Below are 19246 nucleotides of genomic sequence, written 5' to 3'. Positions count from 1 at the left end.
GAGAAAAAGTCCAACCTTCTCAGCATGGAGAATAAAAGCCGATCTCCCCTGTTCTACTTCCATCTCTTTGCCGCAGGCACCTTCATCCTGTACTGCTCACTCCTTTTCCCATCATGTCAGCCTCTTACTGTCTTCTTATCTAGATTCATGCTCATCTTCTTGTCTCTCAACTGTCTAACAAGGTCTTCCCTAACCTTTAATACGCAGCTCAAATGGCACTTGTCAAATGTGACTCCCCTAGATGGAGCTGATTGCTTCTTTCTCTGAGCTGCTGCCCTGTGCCTGTACCTCTATAACAACATTTATATGCTGCGTTATATTACTCTTTGTTTATTTCTCTCTCCCTAAGTAGATCCTAGTGGGAGATACACTGGGGAGAAGGTACCCTCTTGCCAGACCATACATTTTTTTAAATTGAAGTATAGTTGATTTACAATGTGTTAGTTTCTGGTGTACAGCAAAGTGATTCAGTTATGCATATGTACATATATATTCTTTTTCATATTCTTTTCCATTATGGTTTATTACAGGATACTGAATATAGTTCCCTGTGCTATACAATAGGGCTTTGTTGTTGATCGATTCTATATATAATCGTTTGCATCTGCTCATCCCAAACTCCCAATCCAACCCTCCCCCACCCCCCACCCCCCTTGGCAACCAGAAGTCTGTTCTCTATGTCTGTGAGTCTGTCTCTGTTTTGTCGATAAGTCCATTTGTGTCACATTTTAGATTCCACATATAAGTGATATTGTATGGTATTAGACCATAAATTTTTATGATATGATTTTTGGTATGGAAAATGTCTCATCCTAAACATACGATATTTACTTGATAAGTGCAGAGGGAAGAAAGGAAGGTAGGAGGGAGGGAGGGACCTGTGATTCTGCAGGCAGTGACCACCACTTCCCTTGGTGGCTCACGGTCGAGCAGCACTGATCCCCAGGAGCCTGGCTTCTGCCAGGAGGCCCAGCATTCCAGGCAGCAGGATGAGTGACCCAAATAGATTCCTTTTTACTTTCTGGCCTTTACCCTATTGGCCTTGAGAACAAAAAGCGAGGGGAGGCAGATGTTGCGGCAGCTTAGACCCGTCTTGTGCTCAGGCCTGGTCGTGGCGGCCACCTAAACCCACAGCTCCCTCCCTCCCTGATGCCTGCACATACCACAGACAGCATACCACCGACCTGAGAAGGCATGGGAACCCCTGGCTGGGGCCAGATGAGCTTCCAGGCCATACATGGAGGATTCAGCCTTTAGAATCTGGGGTGTCTCCTGGTACTGCAAAGATAGGAGTCAAACGACTGGACATCTGAAGTTCAAGAGTCTCTTGATTTGCTTGACATATTAGCTCATTTCTTTTTATTGAGAAGTTCAGTATTTAGCATAGCAGTGTAACCCCAAGGACATTTTGCAGTTCAGGGTTTTATAGAATTGATGCATTTTGCAGTCCAGAGTTTTATAGAATTGATGCATTTTGCAGTCCAGAGTTCTATAGAATTGATGCATACTGTAAGCTCCCAAATACCTGTGAATGGAAGAGGAAAGAGCATAGAAAAACAAGACCATTCACATTTGATGTTAGAGTATATCATGTAGTTTTCTCTCTCTCTTTTTTTCTGCAGCAGCAATTTCCCTAATGATGCTTTGCTCAGATTAATATTAAAGTAAGTTTGTATGCCTCAAGCACACACTGACTGCTGAAGCAAAGCCTCATCAGAGCGTGCCAGAAACCAACCTGGGATTTGACATTGGCACATAGAGCCCCCAAATGGATAATCAAGTTTAAAAAATTCAGTGTCAATATATTCAAGGAGGTTGGGTGTATGTCCAGTATATTTGTATGTTGACTCACAACATCTGGCACCTCTTTATTCATGAAGCACTTTCACATACAGTCTCTGGTTTAGTACAGCAACCCCCCGAGGCAGGTAGTAGGATTCCCATTTTGCACAGAAGGATTCTGAGGCCAGTCGTGGCTAGTGGTGCAGTGGAAAGAGGAAAGAGAGTGCAATGGTGGGGTGGCATGGAACCCAGGTTTTCGATCTCCAAGTCCACATATTTCCAATTATCTATCTTTATGGTGCAGTAGGTATATTTCTCTGTGTCAAGGTCATGGGTTAGGTGATCTTTCAAGATCCCTTCTAATCAGAGGATACTATCTATGATCCCATATAGTGTCCTAAGCCAGCCAGAACATCTAAGGCTCCCTTGAAAATGTGAGTTTACTATTTTCCCCTCCAATGTCTTGCTCCACCTTTGAACAGCAAATGTGAAAGTTTCACACTGTTCTTTTTCTCTTCTTAACTCTTGGCTAGAGTCTTCTCTATAAACAAAAGTTAAAAAAAAAAAAAAAGGAAAGAAAAGAAAAACACAAAACAGACAGTGATTAAAAAGTGAACAAGAAATAAATGTCAACATTAAATTAATGCCTGGCATTTTTTCTGGATGTATTAGTTGTTTTTCAAGAAGGTCTGTTTCATCTCAGAAAGACTGTCTAGGAAAATGGAGAACAAAGCTAAGTAAACCAGTGAATCATTTCTAATACTGCTTAATACTCTGTTATAAGAAAACAGAAAATGAATAAAGTTCTATTCCTTAAAGCTAAGTCACACGATAGCCCATATAATGGAAATATGGTTCCCTGAATGTACAGTCCTGTTAATATTGGTTATTTATTGAGTGCTCCTCTCAAGAAGTGCAAGGATTTTATCAACATTACTTTAGTAGTTCTCACACACACACCCCCTTCATGTTGATTGTGGTGTCCCATTTTCTGGAAGAAGAAAACAGCACCAGAGAAGCTGAGTGGCTCACCTAGGATCACTCAGCAAGTCAAGGTCAGGGCCAGGTTTAGAACTTAGGTCTTCTCATGCCAGATTTCCAATCAGCAAAGTGAAAATAGATATGCCAGCATCTGGGTTATATAGGCAACAAACCCATCTGGGTGTTTTAAGTGAAGAGGAATTAATTGCTTACTTCTTTTTTACTCTTGGAGTCAGATGTGAGAAGTGCGTGCTAAACCAAAATATCATCAAGACAATCCACTGCAGACACACTGAGGGAGGTTATCCATGGGTTCCTGGCACTTTCTTTAGCCCCAAAGAGTGTTTTACTGACTATTGGTGACAATTGGGAGTGGAAAGAAACCTCTCTATGAATGGCCATTTAGTTCTAAAGACTGGCAAAACTACATGGGGGACAGGATGAGCCTTTGTCATTGGCTGTGCTGGAGAGGGAGCGGATTCAGGGAAGGAAGAGAGTTGATAACACGTCTGTGTGTAAGAAATGGTGATGAGGGTCCACAGCCCTTACATAGACACAGGAGAACCTGTGCACATCTCAGCCACTCTGTCTTGACTTTTTTGGGAAGGCTGAGGTGGAACTGAATTCCAAAGATTGGAATCACCAGCTTCTAAGGGCCAGCCTTCCAGAAGAGAGGCTGGTATTACCCTAATCGCTTCCCTGGAGAGCCCTGAGGGAGCCCTCATGATTCATGTATTATAACCCATAGAAACTCTAGGAGTTATGGAAAGCGACTGTGGCCAGACGGCATTCCCCCTCCAAGCATCTTTAGCATGTGCTCCTATAGGACAGAAAATAGTATTTCTTGTCCATTGAGGGAGAATCAGTATAAAAGGAAGTTCCCTCTTTTGTCATATACCATCTCCCTGCACCCCCTTCACTCATGGCTACCATTAGACAGAGGGGATCAAATACTTATATAGCACTTACGGTGTGTTAAAACAACCCATGAGGTAGGTTTTATTACTAACCCCATGTTACAAAAGAGGAAATGGAGACCCAGAGAGGTTAAGTAACTTGCACAGGGACACATAATTGTACGTGGTACAGCCAGGATTCAATCCTGAGCAGGCTGACTCCAGAGTCTGTGTTTTAATTCACTACCTGCCCTGCATTACCTGGCTCTGGTGTCCTTATGCATTTGGCTCCAGACTCTGGGAAAGCCATTACTTCCTTACTATAATGTCATTTCTTCTAGTACATAGAGAATGAAGTATCAGTGAGTTCACAGATTTTCTTTATGGATAAGAGGAATTTTCAACAGGCAAGGGGAGATCAGTACCACTTCATAGCTCCATGGACGGGTCCACTGCTAACATTCAAAGGGCCTCACCATGCAGGGATTGTGATCATTTGGTGACCAGCCCAGTCTCTTTCACCATCAGATGGCATCAGTGATGCTACCTCTGATGTGGTCAGTCTGAAGCACAGTACAAAAGTGAAGGAACCAGTTTTCATTTTGGTGCCATCGAATTTTCCACCCCATCTGCAGGACTTGATCTGTCATAGACATTTGGGGCATAGACTATATATAACCAGTTATCTACCTTCAAAGTGGTTGTATTCGCCAGAAGGAACCAGCCCAACTTGTAGTCAACAGACACATGTATAAATCAATACAAATGCCTATAAATGCAACAGAGTCACCATAAATGATGATGGGTATAAATAAATGATGTTTAGAGTACTTTAAGGGGGTGAGATTGAGTAGGTTGGGATTCTGTTGGTATTGGGAGGAAGGCGTGGGATTAATTAAGGAGTTTATTGGAGCAAATTGCAAAGATAAAAAGGAGAGGGAGACGTGGTACAGCTGCCATTTGAAAGAAGGAGAGCATGGCATCCCTATGGCACAGTTTGACGAATGAGCACCAGAGAAATTGAAGCCAGGCACTTAATCTCCGTGGGTCGCAGTTCTTCCATCTGTCAATATGGAGAACTGGGTACTGAAATCAAGAGAACATAGTGAAGCATTTTGAGTTCTTCAGAAGAAAAGCATCACCATCATATATCCTTTGGGTTAAGGAAAATCTATTACTAGGAAGAAATGCCTGTGGCATGTGACACCTGATTTGCCCCAAGCACCAGTACTCAGATGTCTTTGGGGAAGGAAGCAATCAAAAGCATCTGCATAGAAAAAAAAAAAAAAGGTAGGTGTTCAGAGCCTTACAAGTAACATACTTCTCTTTGGCACCATAACAACAGCTTGGGCTCAGCCCAAGCCTAGGCTGTGCGAGCCCAGACCCAAATCTCAAATGACTGCCCGTTCCTTGCTCTTCTGGTTGGCGTCAGTCAATCACAAGTGGAATCAGATGTTGCCTTGCCAACGTGACTGATAGGTTTCCCATGGAGCTCTGTTTATGTCTTGATCCTTGTTTGTGTGATGTTCTATGTTTTATAACTTGAGTCTCCAGGAATTTTTCCCATGGCTGTGCATCATTTCTTATCACCCATAACCAAATATGGCAGCTTTAAATAGTGCTGTCATTTTCCTCAATTTCACTCGTTGTGATATAATCAGGTATAGATTTCTGACACTGAGCATCTAATGGGGTTTCAGATTCAGAAAGCTACAATGAAAGATTTTTTTCTCTTGGATATCTCTCAACTGGGAGACACAGAGTGAAATAGTCATAAGCGACAGGCGTAGAATTCATGTACGTTTGCCCAGAGAAGCTCTGGGGGATAGAAGGACCCCAGGAGTGGCCCATGCTAGTGATTTCTGCTGCAGAAGGTGTATACGCATCATGAGTGCCTTCTGGACTCACTCTGTGTCTTCCTTTGTCTGCCACTGGCTCTTAGGATGAAGACAAAGACATGGTTAGCCCATGATGGACACAAGAATGACTAACGGGGGACTCTCATTCTGCTGCTCTTGAGTCCTTCTTCCTGTTAGAGAATTTACATAGTGATAGGACCAGACATACTTAAAGGGCCTACTCCCCATTTCTCTCCTGTTCCCTTGCTTACTGGGCTTTGTCCCTCAAGTTGTTTTATTTTCCCAGTCAATCACCTGAGTGTTCTGTGCAGCTCAAGCATGAACGCACATGAGGCAGAGTACTTGCAATTGGTATCAAAGGGCAGTTCCCTGGTCTCAGCCTTATTGGGAGAGAAAACCAGTTTCAGACAGACCATCCAAGGGGTCACTGTCACACTGATGAAGGGCCCAAGAACAGGTCCCCCATTGGCAGAGGATAAGCTTTGACTTCTTCACTCTGTACCCTCCGGACTGTGTCCCCAAATGGGAGTGTAAAAACTGTACTCCCAAGTGCTTTGGGAATTTGCCTACTGGCTTTCAGGGAAGGGATGGAAAACCCACCAGAAGAGAAGTCAAAAATCACCCACGACTGGAGCTGTTCGAATACAAGGGGACCATGCAGCGTTGTCTCCCCCGCTCCTTAGATGCTGCATTGGGAGAGCTATTGTTACCTAGAGTTTCTCAGCATGGGCTCCATGGTCTGGCTGTCCTTGGATAACGAAAGCCCAGAAAGCTGGTTGAGATCAGTACTGGCATAGGCAGCTGCCCTTTGTGTTTCTGGGGACCCCAGTGTAAAAGTGACATACCTTGTTATTGACAGTAGGCTGTGCCATGACTCATATATACTCTTGAGCTTGAAAGTTTACATGTTTGTAGAACCCCTGAGCTTAATACTGATTTTCTGCCCTATCCATGGACTTCCTAGATGCCTGGAATCATAAAATCATATCATTTTCAATTTAGAATGGTCTTTAGGGAGCATCTAGTCCAGTGGTTTCATAGTAAATGGAAGAAGTAAGCCTGATGCAAGACCAAGGCAGCCGTGGGGAGCTGCAGAGAGGGGCCCTGTCTTGAGTGGGCAGCCACCACTCAGCTCCAGCTGGTTGAGAATTAGGCCCAGTGTTGCCAGATCACCCATTTTTTAAGCCAGAAATCTGGATTTTTATGTGAAATCTCCCAATCATTTAATGTTGGCAATTAATCAAAATGGGTAAGCACTGCAGGTAAACAAACAAGTTGTCTGTGGGCTGCAGGTCACCAGGGTGTCACCTTTGATCTAGTCCAGCTCCAACGGAGGCTGAAGGGGGGTGTGCACTTGCCTGAGACCACACAGCTAAAGACTAGGACCAGGTTGTGGAACTCCTTCCTTCTCATTCTATCTCACTTTCCTACAGAAAAGGCCCTGGAGCTTGGTCCCCAGCTCTCTGTTCCTGGCTCCATCCTTTGGCTCCCATGACTCTAGTCAAGCATGTCCCTGTGCTGGGGACAAACATGTTTTCCCACAGCATCATGGTACAAGCCCTGGGCTTTGTGTCAGGAAGCGTGCATTTGAGTCCCAGCTCTTCCACTATATACCTTGGACACATCTCTCGAGTGCCCTGGGCTTTGATTTCTTCCCTAATACAATGAAAATAAGAATCTGGGCCTCACAGCACCAGTTTGAGGTCTCACTGTGGGTGGGATTACCCTGCAAACAAAAAAACCAAGGATGCCTGTCATATTAGCATCCTCACGAGAAAGAGGTGAGTGTCTGAGTGGGGGGCTAGCGTTCCATCCACCACCGCAGACATCAACAGTTCAAAAGTGCTTCAGAGCCCAAACCCACTGCCCCTGGAGGATGTGGGGACAGCACATAAGAGGTACTGAGGGCTGTTCTGCTTGCCCAGCACAGAGCCTCCTTCATCCTAGGAAGTAACGAGGCCCCCCCGGCTGTTCTTTTGTTTCATCTGCTGAGATCAGGGCTGGGTAAGTGCTTCAGAGCAGCCCCCTCTACACCTACAGCCCTGTGTCATTTAAACCAATCACCCATAACCCAAGGCAATGCAATCTGGGGCCAGACGCAGGTCACCATCCCCTCTGCCCTGCCCTGCCCTGCCCTGCCCAAGGGCCATGCTGACTGAATGTAGACAGTGAATCTTGTTTTTATTTCCATTTGCAGGGCCGCAGACCCGGCTATTTCTCCTTCCTGGACCCTTTTTCTCCTGGCGTCTGGCTCTTCATGCTTCTAGCCTATCTGGCCGTCAGCTGTGTCCTCTTCCTAGTGGCTCGGTACTCTCCTCGCCCCTTCCCTGTCCTCACACCGCCACCTCGTGTCCACCTCCGGGAACTGCATGGGAGGGGGTGGGGAGCCGGAGAAGGGTGGGTTGAGAAGCCCTTGGTGCCAAACCAGAGGGATGGGAGAGGGACTCAGGACCTGAACCACTCTGCCCAGCTGTTGACCTGGCATTGCCCATCCATCCGTCTTTGCCCACATCCCCTACCTTGCAGAAAGAACACAGGCGAGCTTGTCCAAATTGGCTTCTGCGCCCCTGCCTCTTACCCCTCTCGTTCTCCAGTCTCCAGCCCGCCTGCTTGTGTAGGAGCTTTAGGAGAGAAAGGAGGGGAGGACGGTGGCAGGACGATCACTCTGATTAAGTACCGAGCCTTTGGCAGCCCTGGCATCCGTCCTTGCCAGGATCTGCTACAAAGTGCTGAATGACAAGAAGCAGAGCCTGCAAATCTGGAATGGGGCACTGGAGGCCTCGGTGGCACAGGCGAGGGAGAAGGCCTCCTCTGCAGAGGGCCTGGCCCTTCCCCAGCCCGAGTCTGTCTGTGAAAACACAGCTGCCTTGTTGAATGGGGACTGTGGAGGGTGGCTGACAGTAGGGGAGCAGCACAGAGAGAAGCATTGGCAAGTGGTGCTGAGTTGAGACAAATGGTCCAGATCCGGGATTGGGGAGAACCAGCGCCCCTGCCCCTGCCCCCAGAAACCAGAGACTGTCCCTGGGCCTACGGAAGAAGCCAAGGAGCCTCCCAGGAAGATGCACAGAGAGGGCTGTTTCTCTCTGAGGCTCAGTTGGACCAGCCTGGGCTTCAGGAGAGCCAACTGACTATCCAGAGGCAGAACAAGCTCTTGTGGCTCAGGGTCATTCACTCAGATCCCCGATTCCCACCCAGTGCTCAGCTCACCACCCTGGAGGGGCTTCTAAAGGGCTGACAGTGGCTCTGGTCCAGCGGTCTCCTTTGCCTCGGGGCCACAGAAGCAGGGCCCGATGATTCTGTAGTGAACATTCCACCTCTGTGGTGTGGGGTCTTCCCCAAGAGCATGTCTATTTAGTGCTTGAGGGGAGACTGTGCTCTCTCTGGTTAGAAGGTGGAGCCCCAAGGAACTGCGGGGTTTCAAACCCTGGCAACCCCAGCCTGCCCAAGAGGCATTGAATCACTCAGTCTGTGCCTCTTCCAGTGGAGATCAAAGCCAACTTCAGGAAGTCCTCCCTGGCCCATGAGATCCAACCAAACAGGGAAAGGCCTTGCTTACAACCTGGTCATCTTCAAAGGCTGCTGATGCTTGTGCCACTCGGGTGCCACCCCCCCCTTGGGCCTGTAGGCATTGCCACTGTCAAGTATCTGTCATCAGTGTCGACTGGCGAGGCACAAGAGCCGTCTGACACTTGCCCTCTGCACTTGGCCGCACTCCCTGTGGCTGCTCAAAGGAAACTGTCTGCCTGAGTCCTGTCTCCACTGCCCTGCAGTTTGCTCTTGCCCCCTTTGATTGAGCCCCTGTGTGTAGTAAGCCATGGCTCTCAGGTGACCTGGGGGGCCTGCAAATGGTCTTATGGCTTGGTTGCCAGACACACACACACACACACACACACACTCACACATGCACACGCTGCTCCCTAGGATCCAGAATTAACAAAAAGTTTAACCAAGAAGAAACTGTACAAAAGGTCTGATCATATATCCTATATATACATATATATATATAATATCCTATATATGTACTATCTGAGCGTAGGATAATCTGGCCCAAGGTAGTGGCTTTCAAACAGGGTTCCCCGAGCGTGGAGGCTCCTGGAAGCTTACAGAGACGTGGAGGGGCGGTGTGAAGAGGCTGAGCAGCCAGAGCTCGGGGACCTCAGCCCGTCTTCATTCAGACCAGCTCCACTTTTCTCTTATATATTGTACTTCTGGGTAAGAGTTTAGAGGTGAAAAGATATTTGAAAACCACTGCTCTAAGGCAGCCGTTCCCAAGCCAGCTGATACCAGAGTCACACAGGGAGCTTTAAAAAACTTGAATTTCCATGTCTGATCGTCTCCAAATCTCTAGGGATGAGGCCTGGAAATCTGTATTTTTGAAGCTCACTTCCAGTGGCCCGTAGGCTTGGGAACCACCGAGGTGAGGCACCACGGGTACAAGCCAGCCCCACAGGCCACGAAGAGAAGGAGCACATCTCGGGGCAGGGGCCAGCGATGGCGCATTGGCCTTGTATTCGGGAACAGGCGGCAGCGATGGAAATGTGGGCCAGCCCTGCAGCACGGCACATGCACCCTAGGCTGAAGGGAAGGCCGGGGATGATGGTAACACCCTGTGAAGAGGCAGACCTGCCCTGCTCAGCACACGCCCAGACGCGTCTCTCACATCAGAGCTGGAAGGCTTTGTGTGGGAGACAGGCTGGGGCGGAAGAGGGAGAGCATGTGTCTGGTGGGCAGGAAGAAAGGGCGTCAGAGGTACCGCTGGGAGAGAGAGGCCAGCGTGAGGCTGCGAGCGACAGCGGGAGGGAGCGCCACCCTTCTCAACCCTGTGTGCCCATCATGCTCAGCTGGGGAGCCCTAAAAATGCTGCTATCCAGGCCTTACCTGGACAAATTAAATCAGAACCTCTGGGTGTGGAATCCAGGTATTGGCATTATTTCAAAAGCTCCCAGGTGAGTCCGAAACACAGACAGGGTTGAGAACCAGGGCCTGAGCCTGAGGGACCGTCTGGGTCAGTGGTTCACAAAGTGTGGTCCCTGGACCAGTGGCTTCCACATCAGCTAGGAACTTGCAGATTCTTAGGCCTCAACCCGACGTACCGAATCAGACGCTTTTGCCACGATCTGTGTTCTCCCAAGCCTTCTTGGTGATTCTGATGTCAGTTAAAGTTTGAGAATTACTACTCTAGGCCGACGGCTTTCAAACCATGGCTCTGTGGGGCTGTAGGGTCTCTCTTTGGTCACTTCAGGGAACTGAAGGAGGCAGAAAGCAATTCCCAGCCGTCTATTCTGTGACTTGATTTATTTTGAAAAAATTAAAATGTTTCTTTGATTAAAGAAAAACAGTTCCAAAACTGCCAACAGAGTCCAACTTTCTCATTTTTCAGGGGGAAAACCCAAGTCCCATAGAGGGGAGGGGCTTAGCCAAGGCCACAGGCCAGCTACCAAGGTCTCGGGGCGAGGCCAGCCAGGGGAGCGCCCTCACACCCTCAGCACCCCTTCCTTCACGCCCACCCTCCGCAGCACTGCTATGTGTCCCTTTCTCTCACAGGTTGACGCCCTACGAGTGGTACACACCCCACCCGTGTGCCCAGGGCCGGTGCAACCTCCTGGTGAATCAGTACTCCCTCGGCAACAGCCTCTGGTTTCCAGTCGGGGGCTTCATGCAGCAGGGCTCCACCATCGCGCCTCGCGCCTTATCCACCCGCTGCGTCAGTGGCGTCTGGTAAGATCCTGGGTCCTCCGATGAGCCCTGATCCAGCTTCCGGTAGGCAGGAATCTCAGCTCTGCCCTAGGACAGCCTCTGCCAGCTCAGAGGGTTTGGGGGTGGTGGGTGGGTGTGCTTTGTGCCATCTTTTCTCCTTCTCTGTTCTCTGCCTTGGAGGTCTAGATGCAGAGGGGAGCCAGGGCAGGAAAGGAAACGGAGTGAGAAAATGCCTTGAAGGCCCACAGCAAAGCAGTTATAACTTCCTGACCTGAAAATGACCAGAGGTTGAGAGGCAGGGCCTGTGAACGCATATGCAGATTTATGCAAATGTGAGCATGTAGAAGGAAGTCCCTGCAGGAGAAATCCAAGCCCACGCCCCCTCCAGCAGCTTTCTGGAGGTTTGCCCCTCTGCACCTGGCTCTGGGGGCCTGCTGGACCTGTCCACCTTAGCAGGTGTGGGAAAACGCAAGCTGTTAGTAGCTCGGAGCTGGACAGGACCTCAGGGAGCAAGTTGCCGTCACGGTCCAGTCTGCCGTCACGGGCAGTCAGCCAGCCTCTTCCTGGAGCTCCCTTCTCCTCTTGGCAGGGCAAAAAGGAACATGGTGGAATGATTCGATGTGTGGGAAAGTTCTCTGAAAATTTGGAAGTGCTACATAAATGTCTGGACTAATCATTGCTATTAGGCCATTATGGGGGGAAGTGAAATACCGATGTAGTGTTGAAAGGCAAGTTTCCCATCCTCACTTAAAAACCCACTGTCAGGTTTGGTGTCACAGCTTATAGGACTTACAACCTTCACTCGCTCCTCTCCTTCTCAGCCCGTGTAAGCCAGAGGAAAAGGAAAGGGGCATGGGTGCTGGGGACAGTGCGGGATCTAGACAGTTACCTAGGAGCCACTGGACTGGGGCTGATCGGCAGGTGGAAACACAGCTGGGACTGATACAGTAGGCTTTACACCCTTGTGGCAAGGTGCTCACCCCTTATCAGGTTGTGCCCAGGAGTCACTGAGCGGATCCCTGTGGAGAGCTGGGTCTCACGTTCCCTGGCAGAAAGGAGAGTCTTGTCAGGCACAGCCACAGAGCTCCCTCAAAATCCAGGAAATCTGGGCAGAAACCCATAGATGAGAAGTCAGCTGCAGATTCTGATCCCTTTCTACTTGGGCTTTTCCTTCCAGAGGTGCTTGTTCCCATGTGCTGCACGTAGGGCTCCATTGCCTGCTTCCTTCACCTGTCAGCTTCCACCCCCAGGAATTCCCTCCTCCAGTGAAAGTCTGCCCTGGTGCCGAGGGGAACCACCTGTCCTGCAGGCTGTCGGCTCAGCCCACTGGCTCAGCAGTGCATTAAATAGCTGGCCCCAGGTGGCTCGGTTACCCTGCTCCAGAGCGTCTGTGGAAGGGAGGCTCGGCCCTTCCCAGCCTGACCCAGAGGTGTGGGTGCGCCCCTCTGCTTCTCAGAATTCTTGGTTATAAAATCAGGGCCTCAGTTAGGTTGGCTCCCTGGGGAGTGGGAGGTCAGAAAACAGGACCATCGTCTCCTACCGTGGCACCCTCACCCAGAGCAAGCAACGGAAAATGCCACGTTGCTAACAAGAATGCCAGCTTTGCAATGATAATGCCCCTTTCACCCAGGAGCAAGTCTCCACCGGCCCCTCTGGAGGGAGAGTGGGCATGATTTGCTTTGTCAGCAAAGGTGACGGGCTTGCAATGAGCTGCTTACTCTCTCTGACCCGTCCTTTGTGACCAGTGGCAGAAACGGCCACATGGCTGCCCAGGGTGGAACAGATGCCAGAGTGTAGCCATGGGGCTGGGGGAAGCTCCCCAGCCAGCTCTGAGGTCATGTCCACACCCAGGGCTCATTAGCCCACGACAATGCGGCAGAGCAGCTTCCGACTTCACGCCTCCACCTGGGGACCACTCACCACCACCACCCCAGCCTCCTCTGGGGGAAGCTCGTGAGAAACAACTTCCAAGAGAGTGTAAGAGACCAGGCAGGAGCAAGGAGAGCAGGTTTTGCAGATGGAGGGACTCCTGGCCCTTACAGGTCACAAGTAGGGAAGGTGGACAAATGATTTTCATTGCATCTCTACATGTCTCTGTATCTCACACTCATCTCATCCTTTACAGATTATTAGTCACTAATGACATATTGTCTCACCTGATCTCACAACACTCCAAAGACAGGTGGACCAGACATTATTATCCCCCATTTATTAGACAAGCAAACGAGCTCAGAGGAAGTGTGTGGCTTTTCCCCAAGGTCTCATAGGTGGAATTGGACAAAGCCAGAACTAAAACCAGATCCCTTACTGGTGATCTGGCGTGTGTGGATGCGCCCATCAAGTTGATGGATGCCCCTGTTCCTTCACTCCTGGGAGGCAGCCTGAAGGAATTCTTGGACACGTGGCGAAGGGGACAATGGGACTTCCTGCTCTTGGAAATCCACCTGGAAGCTGCCGGCTGCTGCAGCCCCTAGCAAACACTGTGCCTTGGTTGGCAATGTCTTCATAATGAGTGAAGCCTCATTAATTCAGACTCCACCGATTCAGAATTTGGCGATTATCCAACCTCAGTTGTGCTTACATATATCTTTGAACCCCTATAAACAAATGGATTAGGAAGCAGATCCATACTGCTGACCAGATGGTAGAAGTCTTGTTTAACCTACTTAAGTGAGCAAACTGGTTTTAATGACTTGAGCATGTATGCTGCCTGAGTTGCGAAACTATTCTAATTTTAAATAAGTCCGATCTGCCCAATAAAGCAACCTTCCATTCTGAAATAGCATGACCATTGTAAAAGCATTTTCTAATTCCAACTTCTCAGCAGTCCGAAGGTGCTTTTCACCAGTTCATCTTGAAGAGTTTCTGCTGTTACAATTTGTAGAACTGGTTATAGAATACAAATTTCTAGTTACTTGACCACGTGACTTTGCTTCTCTTAGCCTCGGTTTTCTCTTCTGTAAAATCAGGATAAGATTTTCACCTCCCTGAGTTGTAGGGAGTACAGGAGATGGTGGGTGTGGCTCACAGTAGGTGCTTGGTACATGACGATGCTGCTCTGAATGTCGGTTGCATCATGACGGGGCTGTGGGAGGCATCCCAGCTCTAGCTCTGAACAGAGCCTCCAGGGCTGGCACCCTTAGCTCATTCACTAGCTCATTGCTCACCATCTCTCAAGCTGTCTCATGTTCATGGACACACTTCTTTTGAGTAGAAACCCAATAATCACCTCCTTTAGGAAATAAGGGAAAGAAAACCACTGTTTTCTTCTAGGCCACCCTCCCAAGCCGTTCATTTCTGTTGACATCAAATGCCCTGCCTCCTTTCTCTTCCCCCACTAAGCCCCTCAGAAGAGGGCCACCTGGTCTCCCCCGTGTAACAGCAGGACTGGGGATGGGGTTTAAGACTCCTGGGGTGCCCCGGCAATGATGACGTACGTCTTGGTCTTTTCCTACATAGGTGGGCATTCACACTGATCATCATCTCATCCTACACGGCCAACCTGGCAGCCTTCCTGACCGTACAGCGCATGGATGTGCCCATTGAGTCGGTGGATGACCTGGCTGACCAGACCGCCATTGAGTATGGCACGATTCACGGAGGCTCCAGCATGACCTTCTTCCAAGTAAACCCATATGGTTGCTCACCAACATCAGGAGTCGGGCAGAATAAAGTTGAGATGTTTGTCCACTGGAGATAAAAACATCTTGCCTCATCCCATCATCCCTTTTTTTCTTTTTTTTTTCTTTTTTTTTGTGGTATGCAGACCTCTCACTGTTGTGGCCTCTCCCATCGCGGAGCACAGGCTCCGGACACGCAGGCTCAGCAGCCATGGCTCACAGGCCCAGCTGCTCCGCGGCATGTGGGATCTTCCTGGACCGGGGCACGAACCCGTGTCCCCTGCATCAGCAGGCAGACTCTCAACCACTGTGCCACCAGGGAAGCCCCCATCATCCCTTTTGAACACCTAGTTTGGAGGTTCTCATGGGGCTCATTTTTCCCCTGCTCCCCAAAATACCCATGGAACCAGGTCCCCAAAGCACTTAGGTTAATATCAACCTTGTCCCAAAGTGTTATACATGAATGATTAGTGCTACTTGAGATGATTTTAGTGGTAGAACTATTTTTTAATTGCAGTGGTTTCATATTTATTGTAATGAGTATGAGAAAAAAATATGCGGTGATTCTAACCTGTACTTTTATTTGTATTTCTGCATAAGATGAGGCTAACGTATGCATTTAAATTTTTTAAGTAGGCTACATTTTATAAGTAGTGCTTAGACCAAGCAAGATTGGAGTAATACACAAATGACTAACGTGTAAGGAACTTTAGATTAAGCTGAGCTGGTTTCATTGATCCCAGACTAGATAGATCTCAAATCAGGACCCTTTTGGCTTCTCCGAGGTTCACTTGCAAGGCTCAGGAGCCGGCCCTGCCACAGTGGTGTGTCAGCTGGCAGGCTACCAAGGCTGGCAGAGCCGGGCCAGACATAGGAGTAGTTTGCATTTGCTTCAGGCTCTCTAGGGAAGCAGATTCCCCTGGGATCAGTGAGTGTCTAACCAACCTGTGACCCAAGAAGTTCATTATCACACTAAACAAGTCCAAGGCCTTCATTTTTCTGTTTCCCATACAAGTCTCAGGGGTAGTGGCACAGGGACCAGTGAAGGCATCATGTAAACACGGGGTTTGGCTAGACCCCCAGAACTCTCTCAGTCTTGTTATTATTTGTAAACTAGAAGCCAACATTGGATATATGTGATTGACAGATTCGTTTAGGGTTGATAGAGAAGAGCTAGCACTGCTCCTTCGGATGATGTCTCTTAAAAGTCCAGAATGAACCTGAGTTTGCTGCCTCTGCGCTGAAGGACAGTAGAGGACAGCCAGAATTTCCATTCTCACTTTGGTCAGAACATGGAGGTTGGCAATGGAAGATGGGTGGATGAAGCAGAACCAAGGATCGAAGCAGTAGGCAGAGTTTACACACCTTCAGACCCTATTCCTTCTTTGTCTTTGTAAAAGGTATCAAAGGCATAACCCTCTCCTCCTGCCATTAAGCAGTGGCAGTTGTGAGATGAAAGGGAACAGGTTCTTGAATATAAGGAGGGGACCGAGTAGCAGAAGGGCCAGAATTTTAGGGACCACTTGGATGCCCTCCCTTTCCAGGCCACCATCTCCTTTCTCTTTCCTCAACCTGCTTCCTTGCGTTCTTTTCCCAGAATTCCCGCTACCAGACCTACCAGCGCATGTGGAATTACATGTACTCCAAGCAGCCGAGTGTGTTTGTGAAGAGCACAGAGGAGGGGATCGCCAGGGTGTTGAATTCCAACTACGCCTTCCTTCTGGAATCCACCATGAATGAGTACTATCGGCAGCGAAACTGCAACCTCACTCAGATTGGGGGCCTGCTGGACACCAAGGGCTATGGGATTGGCATGCCAGTCGGTATGCAGGAGAGGAACAGCCTCTTCGGGTAGCTCCACCCAGGCAGGCTCAGGGTAGCTCAAACTGTCGAATGCAGCCTTGAAGTCAACAGCCCCTGTTTCTAGAACCAGGTTCACAGTGGCTTGAGATGGGCATTCTTAAGGTTTTTTAAAAAAATCAAATCCACATCCTTCCAAGTCATCAGGGATTAGTACCCAGTCCTTAATTATGGAAGGGTTAATTGATTAGTTATTAATAGATTAATTATTAAAGGGCACATGGATGCCCTTGGTGTATTCTTTTTTTTTTTTTTTTTTTTTTTTTGCCACACTGCACAGCTAGCTTGTGAGATCTGAGTTCCCCAACCGGGGATTGAACCCAGGCCCTGGGCAGTGAAAGCATCGAGTCCTGCCCTTTGGCCATTTCTCTGATGTCTGACATCTCTACTAGCAGTGGAAAGGAGATGGAAGAGATGGTAGGACTCTGTCATCTAGTGAATTAATTTCGCTATTAGTGTCCCTGGTGACAGGTTTACTCCGAAAGGGGACTGATGTGATTGGAGGAGATGGCTTTCACATCATCTGTGCATCTCACTGGTCCATCTGCTCTGGGTCAGAGCAGGTAGCTGAGAGTGGGCAGGAAAGCTCTGGTATTCACCTTGCTGACTGTGCCGTCGGTTTGTTGTAGGAAGGTAGAGATGCTTGGCTTCCAGAAAGGTATCCCAGCTGTGCCTTGCAAAGAATATCCCTGCTTTAGGCCTTCCCCTGCTGAGGGTTCCTCTATCAGAAGGTGAGGGGGAGCACGTTTGTGACTTTGTGACTGTGGAGGAGGTCTGGAAATGTCCCCCAGTGTTTCAGACATGTACCCTTCCCACACACACCATGGAGAGCCACACTGTATAGGGTTATCCTTGTCCAAGTCTGTCCTCATACAAGGTTGTCCTGAAACCAAGCAGCCGGGGAAGAAGCAGGAATGGAGGAAGTCATCTCATGTGGGGAAATTTATATACAGATGTGCATCTTTGTTGGTATGTTACACACCACTTCTCTTTTTGTTTTTTGAAGTGTAGTTGATTTACAATGTTGTGTTAGTTTCAGGTGTAAGTTAGTTTCAGGAAAGTGTTTCAGATATATATATATTCTTTTTCAGATTCTTTTCCCTTACAGGTTATTACAAAATATTGAGTATACTCCCCTGTGCTATACAGTAGGTCCTTGTTGGTTACCTATTGTATATATAGTAGTGTCACACCCCTTCTCTTGATCGGTACCTAACTCGGAGCTCTATAAATTATACCTGTGTCATGTGAAGGGCATGGGATGGAGTCAGGCAGATCTGGGAATGCACCCTGCTTTCTGGCTGTGGGACCTTGGATAGGTTATTTAACCTCTCAGAGTCTCAATTATCGCATTTGTAAAATCAGGTTTCTAATATGTACCTCAGAAGGTTGTTACAAAGGTTAAACTGAATAATCTGGTCTCACCACAGTGTTTCATCACACTTAGCCTATTAGGGGGAACATTAGTGCCCTCCCCACATTTTCCAATGTTCCCTCTGTTATTTGATAAAAGCAGATGACTTCTTCAAGACTGATCAGAAACCAAGCCAATGAATATAGGCAATAATATGGTTCACGCTTAAACTCTGTAATTTCTGACCCTAGTAGTTCTGTAAACTGGAAGCCTCACTCAGGGCACCTGCATACCCTCCACTTAGCATCATATTTCATTGATTTCATTAATAATACAGATTATGGGCCCCTTTGAGAAATTTACTGGTTGACATTGTGTTTCAAGATGGTGGAGGGAACCACAAAATGAACTAAGGTGCACCTTGATAATACTCTAGCAATTTAGTAAATTTAACTGAACTGTCAAGTGCTTCAAAAGTTTTCATGGCACAAACCTATAGAGTTGACATAAAGCAGACTGACTCTAGAATTCTCATCAGTAACCAAGGAAAAGGGGAGGGAAATGCATTGGTTCTGTGTCTGAGGTGATGCTGTTTCCATATGTGTTATCTTAGTCTTATCCCACCTGCAGGGGAGATGTGGTTCTTCCCATTCTAGAGGAGAGAACTGAGATTCAGAGCTGATAAGTTACTTGTCCAAGGTCACAGAATAAGTGGAGAGAAAAGCTGAGCTTGAGCCTAGGGGGCCTATCTCCAAATCCAGCATTTCACCTCTCAGACCGTGTTGCCAAACGGGTCCACCAGCTCGACAGGACAGGATAGATGGGGAAGGTGAGCTATGGGTTAGCCCAGGTTCTTAGATCAGGCTGGGAGGAGCATTGCATAGTCCATTGATGGGACAGAATTTAGGTCTAGGAAAGACCAGCATGTGTGTCCTTCTAAAGTGGAAAGTAAGGGTGTAACTATGGAATAAGCAGTGTGGTTAGACCCAGGAAGATGAAGAGAAACAGAGCAAGGAATGAGATGGAAAATTACTCGGGTAGTTTAGGAGCTAAGTAGGCAAACATGGAGTAAGCAGAATAATCCTTTCGTGGGGCCCTTGGTGTGCTATTGAGATTAGGTTGAAGATGCCTTGAAAACTGCTTGAAATGCCTTGTTGGCTGGATACTTGTCTCTAAACCTGGAATATTCATTAGTCT

At 48.2% G+C, this 19246-nt stretch overlaps 1 protein-coding gene across 1 annotated transcript in view; it reads left to right on the top strand.

Annotated features, from left to right (window-relative positions):
- GRIK4 (glutamate ionotropic receptor kainate type subunit 4) overlaps nt 1-19246 on the top strand; it is a gene marked incomplete at both ends in the record, with an annotated part of 310907 nt that overhangs the window by 272947 nt on the left and 18714 nt on the right. The window contains 4 exons of the mRNA XM_079709251.1: nt 7716-7825; nt 11063-11236; nt 14675-14840; nt 16433-16658. Coding sequence (XP_079565377.1) covers nt 7716-7825; nt 11063-11236; nt 14675-14840; nt 16433-16658 — 676 coding nt within the window. The remainder of the gene's footprint in view (nt 1-7715; nt 7826-11062; nt 11237-14674; nt 14841-16432; nt 16659-19246) is intronic.

The sequence above is a fragment of the Hyperoodon ampullatus genome, assembly GCF_949752795.1.
Source record: "Hyperoodon ampullatus genome assembly, chromosome: 7".
NCBI lineage: Eukaryota > Metazoa > Chordata > Mammalia > Artiodactyla > Ziphiidae > Hyperoodon > Hyperoodon ampullatus.
The sequence above is the reverse complement of the archived record's forward strand: the minus strand, read 5'-3'. Positions and strand labels throughout refer to the sequence as shown.